This window comes from Micromesistius poutassou (genome assembly GCF_964030765.1).
Source record: "Micromesistius poutassou genome assembly, contig: SCAFFOLD_6104, whole genome shotgun sequence".
NCBI classification, from domain to species: Eukaryota; Metazoa; Chordata; class Actinopteri; order Gadiformes; family Gadidae; genus Micromesistius; species Micromesistius poutassou.
In genome coordinates, this window is record NW_028177542.1 from 1 (window position 1) to 12,508 (window position 12,508).

General features: G+C 45.1%; 1 protein-coding gene across 1 annotated transcript; it reads right to left on the bottom strand.

Moving 5' to 3' along the window:
- Positions 1–1,025: 1,025 nt before the first annotated feature.
- On the bottom strand, positions 1,026–12,191 carry LOC311375936 (afadin-like; the record flags this gene model as incomplete). Its single annotated transcript, XM_084490942.1, has 9 exons — positions 1,026–1,106; positions 1,851–1,957; positions 2,444–2,642; positions 3,658–3,801; positions 4,405–4,670; positions 5,051–5,145; positions 8,116–8,261; positions 9,770–9,790; positions 11,986–12,191. Coding segments are annotated over 9 exons (1,265 nt in total), but the record flags the coding sequence as incomplete, so codon positions are not given.
- Between the last annotated feature and the right edge of the window lie 317 nt (positions 12,192–12,508).

Consider the following 12,508-nt stretch of genomic DNA (forward strand, 5'->3'; position numbering starts at 1 on the left):
ATTCCACACTGCGACCAGATCCGGTAAAACACCCAGATCCCAGAAAATAAGTAACTTTTTTCCCCAGGTAGGAATGCAGTAAACAGTGTTCCGTTTTTCTTCCTTAAAGCCACCTAATTAAATGCCTACATACGAGTCCAAAGCAGAAGTAGCTGATAACACCATTACTGTGCGTCTACAGCGGCCCGTCCTGACACACTCCCCTCTGCTTATCCTTTTGAAGAGGGGGTGGGGGAACCCAGCACAGAGCGGCCAATCCCATGTCACTAGCCAAGTTCTGCTTTGTTAGCTTGAGCTAACTGTTTATGTGATGAAGAGGAAAGAACCGCCCTCCCAAAGCTCCTGTAAGGATACCTCTTAACAGCTGCATATTTAGAATCAACCACAGGGCAGTACAGTGAAAGGCCGCTAGGCAAATCATGTGCAGGCGGCACGGAGTCCACTCTGATTCGATCTGCCCAACAATCTTATGTGCATTATAACCAAATATTATACATGGAGAAGAGAAAACAGACATACTTCCTATTGGATCAAATTTAATATATAAATAGCTGCTATATAAATAGAGTTGCCTTGCTATACACATTTAACAGGTTGGAACCCGTTCTAAAGCCCCATTGCTTTGGGACATAGCCAGACCAGAACACCCACCGACACATGTTCTCTTAAATGGAATTTAGTTCCATCCCAATACTTCATCATCTTCTTCTTAGGCCAACAAACTGCTCTACTGTCCAGCTGTAGAGGACTAAATATAAAGATTGAGAGAGGACTTGTTGCTGTATCATCGTAGTGCGTTTGGCCTCACAGTTCAACCCTGCAGCACTGGGACTTTGGACCCACACCAGCAACAGGACATACCAAAGCTCTGGTTTATTTTTAGAAACTCAAATTTAAAACATGCTCTTTCTTGTTTTAGAAAGAATACAGCATTTTAATGAGCCATACATAGCCCACTACCCGTCACTATTTTACTGAGTGAGCGCGCGCGCACGCACGCACGCACACACACACACACACACTACCTTGGCTGCAACGATGCTCAGGCCCATGCCGTTGTGCTTCTTCAGGGTCACCGTGACGACCTCCGGCTCCTTCTTCATCGACTGAAAGGGAAGAGGCAGCAGACGTGTTGAGCGGAGGAACAGATCTTTGTTCTGTCACAACTTCTGTCACAACTTGGTCCACAAACAAGATCTGCTTGATCCTTGGTCCAGTGACACGTCTGTTCAACAACCAAGTCCAAAGACAAGTGGGGTAGGGCCGGTGGGGCCAGTGGGGCGGGGCCAGTGGGGCGGGGCCGGGGCCGGCGGGGCCGGGGCGGTCAGGAGCACAGGCATCAATATGAGCCACATGCTTCCTGCAGGGGGCATGCTGGTCTTGCTAGGGAATATGTGCATAGAGATAAAAACATGGGCCCAGTCCCATTCCTCTCCCCTTAACAAGAACACTTGCTTTGAGTGCCCTTAGATGCTAGTCAGCTCACGAGCTGGCTAGCGTTCAAGGGTTGATTTTAAGGGAAAAACAGCACTCCCCCTTGCTCCCTTAAGTATTGGGTCACCCTACCCCTTCACGGGAACACGCAAAATCTAGGGTTAGGGCTCAAATCTAGGGAAAGGGGGAGAATTGGGGGCCTTCTACTATACAATAACATAACAACTTACTCACTTTTACCATGAATGTTAATTTGGTCATTCAAGTTCTGTATTTCCTAAGGTATATTTGAAGGTCTCCGTGGCCCCAGAGGCTTAGTGTCAACCTGTCTAGGCACCGGCTAAAAAACGCCCATATTAGTCCTTCAACTACGACACATCAAGCCAACATTCTCTGTATGATTTCTAATCACCTACCATGTCGGAGGTGTCTGGCGCCACAAAGTGACTCTCAGAGTCGGCTCCTTCGAAGTGAATGGTCCAGGTGCCCGGGGAGCGGGGGTGGGCGGTCAGGCGACAGAACCCTAGAACAAGCACATACCAGTAGTGTTACTTCATGAGCATCTGACCACACACTACTGTACAGTCACTCCATTCATGTTGTACCTACGCCCAGTGGAGAGCCACTGGCTGTACGAGTATTCTTTGAAAAACAACCTCTCTATCTGTCCTTGTTCCTCTATCTCCTGTCTTAAGTCAACAGAGAGGGCTGGCGGTCCACCTGAGAACCTTACATACCAACCACATTCCTGCCAGATAAGGAGGCAGGCATAGAGGGTGGCAAAGATGTGAAAATGTAATGTTTTTCACAGATGTAAAGAAGTGCAACAAAAAACGTCATGAAATGTATAAAAAGCACATCTTGTGTTTTCTTGTGTTAAGTGTTTTCTACACATGTTACGAAATGTTGCAAACCAAGTGGACAGCCAGAATATAGAAGACGTTTCAGGTTAACTTTAGAGAGCACATTCTGAACGGCCAAAGGTCTGGGTCGCCAGGGCAACATTCACCTCTCTGCACCAGGGGCTCCAGGAACTCCTGGAAGCCGTTGGGCACGTTGCGCACCACGTCACAGGAGTAGCCGTCCTCTGGCAGCAGGAAGGGCAGCTGCAGGTCGGGGTCCTCCTCCAGCTGGACCTCACGCCCGTCGCTACGTGCTAACTCGTCGGCCGTGTTCTCCGCCACTGCCACCACATGGTCAATAAGCTCCTGGTGCCAAGCACAAATCATAGTTCAGATTACCATCATGTTCAAATCCAATAAAGAGCAGGGGTCGATACATGTCCCGGGTAAACCCTGGTGGTCCTGAATAGAGGGCATATTGGTCTGTTGATGCGTGATATTGATAAATATTCATAGTTGATGCGTGATGTTGACATGTAACCTCAATGTTTACTCCTGATATTCAAAGTAGGCATCCAAATCATTTGAATTTCATATTGACTCCAACAATGTCTAAACAGCACAGGTTGAGTGACTGAGTTAGTCTTACAGGTGGGATGTAAGGTTTATCAGTATGTATGCAAGTAAGTATATATAACAGAGAGTGTGTGGGCTACAGGCAGTATATACTGTAAGGCTTATGTATGTACGTATGTATGTAGTAGGCATTTCCAACATGAAGTCAGAATGAACTCCAGAGAATGAAGATGACCAGGACTTTAAAAAAATGCAACAACACAACCGGAAATAAGACGCATCAGACTTGATCACACATATTGGAGATACTTGGTATATTTAAGGTGCGGGCTGGCGCCTGGGTTTAGCGTGTAGGGGGCAGGATGTAATGCAAAAATATGCAGCGGGAGTCACAGTGTTTTGTTTACAACTTATCAAAGGTGGCCGGTGAGGCTACCAACTCCGTAATGCTGACCCTTCGCGTGGATTAAATACTGCATTAATTTATTTGGACATATCCGGAATATCAAGAGAATTGTGGAAAGCAGAGAGAAATCCAGGAAGAAGAGAAAAGTACGAAGCAGCTCCAATCCGGGCTCCCGGTTTAGTGACATTGTATAAAAATAAATGTAATAGTGTTAAGAGTGTTAAGAGTGTCTGTATGTCTGTGCGCGTGTGTGTCACAGGTGGTGTATGTGTCGCACAGGCGGTGTGTGTGTGTGTTTGTGTGTGTGTGTCGCACAGGCGGTGTGTGTGTTTGTGTGTGTCTTACAGGCGCTGTGTGTGCGTGCGTCTCACAGGCGCTGTGTGTGCGTGTGTGTCTTACAGGCGGTATATAAGGCTCATCAGGGGCACAGTGGTAGTTGGTCATGAGGGCGTTGAGCTGCAGGGAGTTCAGTTTGAAGCAGGTGTTGTGGATGTTCTGAACGTCCTGCATGGAATACTTGTCCATGGTCAGCAGGGTGGTCGCCTGGCAAGACACATGAACAATGAACAATAACAAAACACAACCTACCAAGCTACACTTCAGAGATACTGAATCTCCATTCTCACAGTTCCCGCTAAGCACAACCTTTTCAATTTTTCATTATCTTTCGATAACTTTTTGTTTACTTAGGCTAGGTAGTTCATGTGTGTATTGATCTACTATTTACAATTGCCTCTATATATGGAGATTGAATATTATGCACAATGCTTTGTGCAACAATGACTACTGTGACTACTAATGTCACTACTTTGCATAGTTCAAAAATCTCTTACGACCTTTCTGAGGTCCAATATATTATCATGTTACAGTTGTTCTCAGACTGGAGAACCACAACGTTTTTTAGGATGCATAGGAAACTTTGTTTACCCCCCTACCACAGCACACTCGCCCCTCTGGTACCCGGCCCCTCTGTTACCCGACCCCTTACCCAGAACCTCCTATCTGCATCTATGTGCCCACTCCCCCCCTGCAGTACCTGCACTATGTGCCCACTCCCCCCCCTGCAGTACCTGCACTATGTGCCCACTCCCCCCCTGCAGTACCTGCACTATGTGCCCACTCCCCCCCACTCCCCCTCTGCAGTACCTGCACTATGCGGCTGAGGTGGCAGTCGGCAGCCAGCTCCAAGCCCTGCTTCTCGGCCCAGGCCTCAATGTGGCTGAGCTGCTGGCGCAAGATGGCTCCCCAGTAGTGGGAGCACAGTCCCGAATCGGCCTCTGTCACAAGCTTGTTGAACAGCCACATGTTGATGAAGTGGAAGAGCTGTGAGAACAGCTGGATGGTAAGGGCTGCGTTGACACGGCAACGCCGCAGCAGTGACATGGCACCCGTCAGTGTGTGCAACACGTCCTCTGTGGGGGAAGACATGCTTAGACATTAGTGCATAGTTAAACTGACGAGGGGATGAGGCAGAACGAGATTGTGTTGAAGAGGAAGAGGTGAGCCAGTAGGAGCGAGAGGAAGAGGTGAGCCAGTAGGAGCGAGAGGAAGAGGTGAGCCAGTAGGAGTGAGAGGAAGAGGTGAGCCAGTAGGAGTGAGAGGAAGAGGTGAGCCAGTAGGAGTGAGAGGAAGAGGTGAGCCAGTAGGAGCGAGAGGAAGAGGTGAGCCAGTAGGAGCGAGAGGAAGAGGTGAGCCAGTAGGAGTGAGAGGAAGAGGTGAGCCAGTAGGAGCGAGAGGAAGAGGTGAGCCAGTAGGAGTGAGAGGAAGCGGGCAGAATGATTGTTGTGCACACCTATCTTGGGTCTCTGTGGGTTGTGTTCTTCCGGGTCGTCCAGAAAGGCTGGCATGTAGTTGTTCAGGTCAGCCTGGAGGCAATGCACCAAATACCTGGACAGAAACGGCACACAACAACCTTTGACATGTGCAATACCATTATTGCGTTACAAAAATGTGTTTTCACTTTTGAACCAAGATACTCTCATAAAATACATGCGTTCTAGGCTCCAATGTTCCTCTCTCCCATCATGCACTTCAACAATGGAGGAACCGTGCTTTCATTTAAGACACCAAAAAACATTTGCGCACGTTAGCAGTTGTGCTGAGGCTAATTTTCCTTGTCGGTTTCCACTTGGCCGGTTAGCTTGACAGGTCTGACTTCCTACATGGTCACATGTGGTTTCTATTAACCATCGCTGTTACTCTGGGATTTAGTATGTAGGCTAGCCACTGTACAGTACCGACACGTACTACAGGACAGCACCCCCCCTCCCCACCTTCAACTAGCTGAAGCTCCCCACGCTGGTTAACAGACATTCCATGACTCCTGATGTGAGCCCTGTTCTGTTTCATGAGCCCTCTTCTTCCACATCTCTATACAATACCTATGATGGGTAGTTTTACCTCAGTTCGCCTATTTTGTAATTAATTTTTTTATTGGTTTTTAGTGTCAAACATTTCAACAGAATTGATCATAACTTCTGTGTGTCCTCATCATTGTTACCTGAATAGTACAAATTTGAAAAAGCTTCTCAAAAGTTGCCACTCTGGCCATCCCTACGACCAGGCCAAAAAAAACAAAAAAAAAAACAGACCGCTACTTTCACATAGCGGTCGTTCCCTTACGGGCGCATTTTACTGCAACACAAAACAGGAGCTTCCAATGTGTGTGCTGGATACCGGATGGATGGATGCAACTCTAGAGGCTCTATAACACGTGTGGAGGAGGTTTCGGCCTCCACAGAGTGTGAGGTAAGTAAGTTATTTATGTGTAAGCTCATTCTTTTGAAAACGACAGTGTTGAAAGATTTTGCTTCATTTAGCAACGTAATTGAGCTCACTAGCGCTAGCATGCTAAGCGAAAACTATTGGTTTCCAAAACGCCTTGTTGTGTGTCTAGATAAGGCTCTGAGAATAATACCCATGTAGTGATTCATTATCTCTCACTCACACACACACACACACACACACACACACACACACACACACACACACACACACACACACACACACACACACACACACACACACACACACACACACACACACACACACACACACACACTTCGTCCTTTCATGTCATTCAGTTTCATGTTTAAGCATATTGTCTCCTTCAGGACTTGGTTGAATTTTCCCAGAGAAAAACCTGAATTAGTAGTAGTATCCAACATCCACGGAAGCTTCTCTTTTATGCAATTGTTTAGGGTTATTTATTTATTTATTCACGGATAGACCGAGTCATATAAACCAAGCACAACATATTGACATCTGACCTTTGACCTGTCTTTTTGACCTGAAATTGGTTGTTTTTGTTTCCATTTATAACTTATAAGACGTTGTGTGAGCTACTGGTTCTGGCAAATGGCTGGCTTTGTATTGTCTGTGGTGATTACTCACATTTGATGCAAATTGAATGATGTACAATTTATTTTGTTAAGAGATGGTAAATAAATACATCAATTCATTTATTTCTGACTCTTTGGCTTACAGTGATTTTGTCCTAGGAGAAATGAGACACTAAAAGAATGGACTTATTTTCTCTAGATGTACCCTCTAGATGGTATCTAGTATGTTTAAGTTAATCGATCTAGTAAAATGGGATTGGGGACTGGGACTACTAGAATAGTTAGAATAAACTAGTACCGTTTTTTCCGCTGCCATGTCATTGGTATTAAAAGGCCTAATACTATCAGGTAAAGCCGACTTTAGATGCTAAACCTAAAAGAAGCCAGATTATTATTGACCTTGTCCTCTATCTCCGGACGATCTAGGGGCCAACGCCCCGTGCGCACTTTCAATACCAAGCTCCGTGGTGGGGGGAGCCTCCAAAGTTTCCCGTAGTAACTTCTGCACAAACTCCACCATAGAAGGTCCCTCCGCTCCCTCGGGAACATTATATATCCTTAGATTCTCCCGTCGGGATCTTCCCTCTTGGTCAAGCAGTTTATTCTCCTGCTGATTCATCACCTGTATCATCTTGCCTAGCACCTTTTGAACACGGTCCTCCACATTTTCAATTCGCATCTCTGCCTCCGCTAGCTTTGCATTGACATTGGTGAGTTCAGCTTTGATATCATTTAACTGTTCTGTATCTCCTCTAAAACCTTTGCTAAGCTAGCCACATGTGGCTCGGCGTTAGCTTCCTCATCGTGTACCTGTGCAGGAGAGCTATTCAGGTTTTCTTCGTTATTTGACTCTGTAGCAGTATTTTTCTTTTGTCCATTCTTCTTTCCCATCTTCGCCCCATTATTCAGATGTGTTGTCGAGAAATTTGTTATTTGGCAATTTAATGAGGCGAAATGAACGTTTTGCCGGGGGAGAAGTTAGTTTAAGCCGCCATTCGGTGTGGTGACGTCACTGGAACCCTCAGTTCATCTCTTACCACCCCCTATACATTCACATCCCCTGGGCTCTGGATGTCCCTGATAGGCTGCTTTTCAATATACATTTTATATGTTTGGTATTTCCCTGATGCCGCCACCATACTGGTAGCCTGATTGGATACTGTCCCGTAGGTAATAGATCAGAACAGTTCCTGTAGCCATGGAGGCGCTCAGTGGCGAAAAGAAGAAGTGGAGCAACATTTCAACATCAGGTCAACATTTACTATGGGCCATCACGCCATCATGTCCCATCAGCTGTATATGTGGTTCCTACTCAGGAAATCCTGGTTATGTTAATAACCTGAACATTCATGACGTCCAACTACTGGCCTCTCTAGGTAGAGCTTTTTCCTTAACATGATTTTGTTAATTCCACCAATTAATCTAAATGTTATCTCCATACTGTTTTATAGTTATGTTCAGCCGTAGTTCGAGTTTGATTGTTCTGTAAAGTTGAACAATGTGTGTATTTACTTACTTGAAAGCCATTTGCACCAAGTGGGCAAGGATGTCCTGGCCGTCCAGTGTGATCCGGCTCAGATCCTTGTCCTGCTTGGCGAAATTCAAGAGCTCCGAGGCATTGGCCATCCAGAACGCCAGGGCCCCCGCAATGTTCTTCTGCTTCTGGATCCACCAATCACAGCCAGAGAAACAGAAATATGGGGAAGGGTTGGGAAGAATAGTTAAGAGAAGAGGTGGTCCAAAAAGATGCCAGCATTAGGCAAGTTAGAGAGATTTGGGGTTTAGTTTGTTTTTGGCAGAAGCGTCAGTAGTTAATTTCACAGATAGACCTGTGTCCCACCAAAATCTTCAGAAGCCGTTATCATCAAAAACAGGAGAAGACCAGTGACTAGATAAAGAGGTGAAACTCCTCTTGTTCATCTTCTTTGGTATTTTTCAGCATAAGCCCATACAAGGGGTCTAGTGTTATCATGTGTTTTGACCCCTTTCCCTGCTGTTAATGTGTTACTGGGCCGCACGGCAAGGCACTGTTTCGGCCAGCACAGCCCCCAACTCAAAGCATCCCCCCCCCCCCCCCCCCAGGAATATGCTAGAGCAGACAAAGACACCGACCTATTAAACAAAACAGGCAAATTAAAATAGTCAACAGTCAAAAATAACAAAGCAAAACCAGGAGAAGGGAATCCTCATCCGCATTCTTGCTATTCAGAGGAAGTAGTAGATGATGTTATGGAAGCCAGGATTGAAAGACTGATACAGCGTTCATTTATGGACAGAGGTCTGAAGTCCGAAAATGGAGAGTGTCATATTCGACTACTGTATTGGTGTGCTGAATGTTTTGAAAGCATACCAATTAGCAAATCTAAAATGTTGCAGAAATGTGTTTTAAACTCAAGCAATCTTATAAAATGTATACATTTTCTCACCCTATTTGATTTGGATGGCCATGTACAATGACGTCAAATTACACTGAGGCTTGAGAAAAAAAATTATGCTCTTTTTTTTGTTTTATTAGATTTATCCTAGAAGAAGTCTGAACATCTGACCTCTGAGTTATAATCAAACGCAGTATGAGTCACAAACAATGTTTAAACAGTAAACCAAACATTTAAATTAACCTCAGGGACAACTGCATCACAGCACAACAGTTATTTAAATCTCTCCGTCTCATTGGCTGAAAACAGTGCTAGGTCATGCAATCACCTGGCTTTAATTTGAGGCAACAAGAAACATTGGAAGTAATGCATTACCCAACGTCCCTGTGGTTTGACTTATAATAATTTTCACGTAATAAATGGGCAGGTATAGGTTGTTTTAGTACCGGGCAGGTCCAGGCAGCTGAATAAAATAGTTTGATAGTTGGTGATAATGATGTAGCTTCAGCTGTAGGAGGAGGAATTATTTGGCTTGGATTTTTGTTTCTGTTAGAATGGAGGGAAATAAGCAGCAGCAACAGAACACGTCAAAAAGGGGAGAGAGAGAGAGTGAGATAGCAAGAGTGGACAGAGAAATGGGCCAAGAAGTCAAACAAAGCAAAGAATGGTCAATGTAGCCACAAGAGTTAGACAGAGAAAGAGGGAGAGTGCCAGACAGAGTGCCATAGCGAGGGGCAGAGGCAGGGCCAGAGAGACAAGGGTTGTAGCAGCAGTAGCATGTTGTTGCTATCCTACCTGGTCCCCTTCAGGAATCTCCTGGATGAAGGGAGAAGAGGAAGAGGTGGAAGGGAGGAGGGCACAGTAGAACACATGTCCACACAGACAGAGAGAAAAAACATCAACACCACTAATTATGGACACTCGCTATGACACACATACATACATACACACACATATACACACACACACACACACACACACACACACACACACACACACACACACACTAGGGATGTTAAAGACTCAGTATTTTGTGAGTCGACGTGTCATGAGTCGCCAAATTTATCAACTTTTTTTGTTGGTTTGTTTTTTTTGGCCCTGCGGCTCCAGCAGTTGCGGAGCTCAAATGGTCTGCGCTGTCCTTTAAGACAGCAGCCCGCCTGTCATATTGCAAAGGTTGTGCTCAGAAGCACACCAATAATGCATTTGATGATGATAAACTAAATATCACAGAGCATAGAGCATGGACGTTAACCATGTATTCCGCTGTGCCTCTCTGGCATTGAGCGGGTCTACAGGATTGCGCAACTCTGCACAACCCAGTTAGTGAAAAAGTGAACGGCCACGGTCACGTACAACTCCGTAGTCAACGCTGTCCAAGTATCGGTGGTGAAGGCAACTTTCTCCGCTAAGCAGGGTTTTTTTTTTTTCAAAATTGTATCTCTCTAAATTGTCAGATTGAAATTTGCTAATAATCTGTCTAAATAATAGTCTGCTGACACTGGTCCTCTTATCGATGCCGTAAGCCTGCGACAAGATGCCCTCGCTGTGATGACAGCGCTCCGTGGCTATGGAGGACTGCATTTCTCCACAGCCTGCGAAGTCCTCATATGCGATCTGAACGACATTAATGCAGAGTGGGCCAAGCTCGTGTTCCCTGTACTTTTTTTTTGAGCTCATTAATATGTTAAATTGGAACATGAACCATGTCTGCTGATCGGACAGAAGAAGCATTAATAGGTGGGTTTAACCTCTTCATCACAAGGCCTATTTCTGAGTTTCTTCTCAAAATAACATACCCAGTTTGTTATTATCTCCACAACTGTATGGGCTTTAATATGTTTAAAAAGAAAGATAACACCTGTAAGATTGTGTTGCAAGTGAAAAAAATCAATGTGTATTCTACTTGGTTAGAGTGAATAGAGCTAGGGCTGATCCCAAATATTCAGATATTATTAAAAGTTTTAAGTTAAAAAAAAATCACAATTTTTTAACATCTATGCATAGTTGGGGACTGCGGGTAGCAGGCTAGGTTACATTCCGTCTGAATATCCCAGTGATGAAATATATATGCCAGGGCGCTAGAAGTGGACAACTCTTCACGTCAACACTTCTATTTAGGAACCGGTAGCAGTATCATCAGAAAGTGTAGGATGACTGAATTATCATTAGTTAGTTTTGGATATTCAAACATGATTTATATTCTGGTAGCACTTTGACAGCTGTCATCCAGTGTGAAGATACAAATTACCCATTAACCCCCTGGCATTCTACCACTACGGACTGGTCGATTAGTTGAATTGGTCCATTCTACTACTACGGACTGGTTGATTAGTTGAATTGGTCCTTTCTACTACTACGGACTGGTCGATTAGTTGAATTGGTCCTTTCTACTACTACGGACTGGTCGATTAGTTGAATTGGTCCATTCTACTACTACGGACTGGTTGATTAGTTGAATTGGTCCTTTCTACTACTACGGACTGGTTGATTAGTTTGAGCCTTGATTCTTTTCCCTTTTCTCCCTTTTTTTTTCCATGATGTTCTTGCTCCCTTTTATTTGTTGTCCATCGTCAAAAGCAGGCTCATATCTGCCGCATGGACGCATCAAGCCTAGTTTGGGTTTCCTGATTCCACTGCATGTCATTAATAGATGCCAGGGGAAATAGACTACATGCTAGCTACCAGCTGAACTAATAAAACCTTGGCTTTCGTAGTCAAGTGCCTTGGGATCAGCACATAGAGGCATGCACACACGTGTTAATGCATCCTAACACTTGGTGTGACAACAATGACAACAGAAGCTTCACCGAACAAGCACTTTTCAATCATCTCTTCAACACATTTCCCCGGAACACCATCCCTGTAGTCCACATCCCCTTCCAGCCTGGCACTACAACCGTCACCAACCAAAAGGCTTTTAAGAGATTTCTTTAAATGAGACGTATCCTCTGTGTATACAAACAAAGTGAGAGTTTGAAGTTAGAATAGATGAAAAAGGTTGCACCCACCTGAATGACTCCTTCCATCATGCTCACCATCTTGTTAACGATGGCTATGACCTTATGGGTCCTCTCTGAAGGGGACAGGTCGGGCCGGTAGTGAGGGGCCAGGACGTAGCGGCAGGCCATGTACAGGACGTATGTGGGGGAGAGCTTGAAGTGCACCGTGGAGCTGTTGGTGTAGTTGATGATGGCAGACAGGAAGGCATCCTCAGCTGGACGGACAGGGAAAAGAAAATATATAAATAGGATATACAGCCCAAAGTGTTAGTCTATGTCCATACGTGAACATGGTGGCTCACCAGAGGAGGCTCACCCGTTGCACAGTAGGAATGGAGCACATCAGCGTGTAGCTCAAATAGACACTTCAAATCAGCTGGCAATAAAACTACCCACGCCACACTAGAACAAATAAACAGCCAAATATACTGGGGTAAACAGCATAATGATCTGTAAAACACAATAATCCCTTTGTACCACTTGCCCGCAATGCCCCCTTCGTGAGTGTCCGTGTGTGCTGTGGTCCTGCACG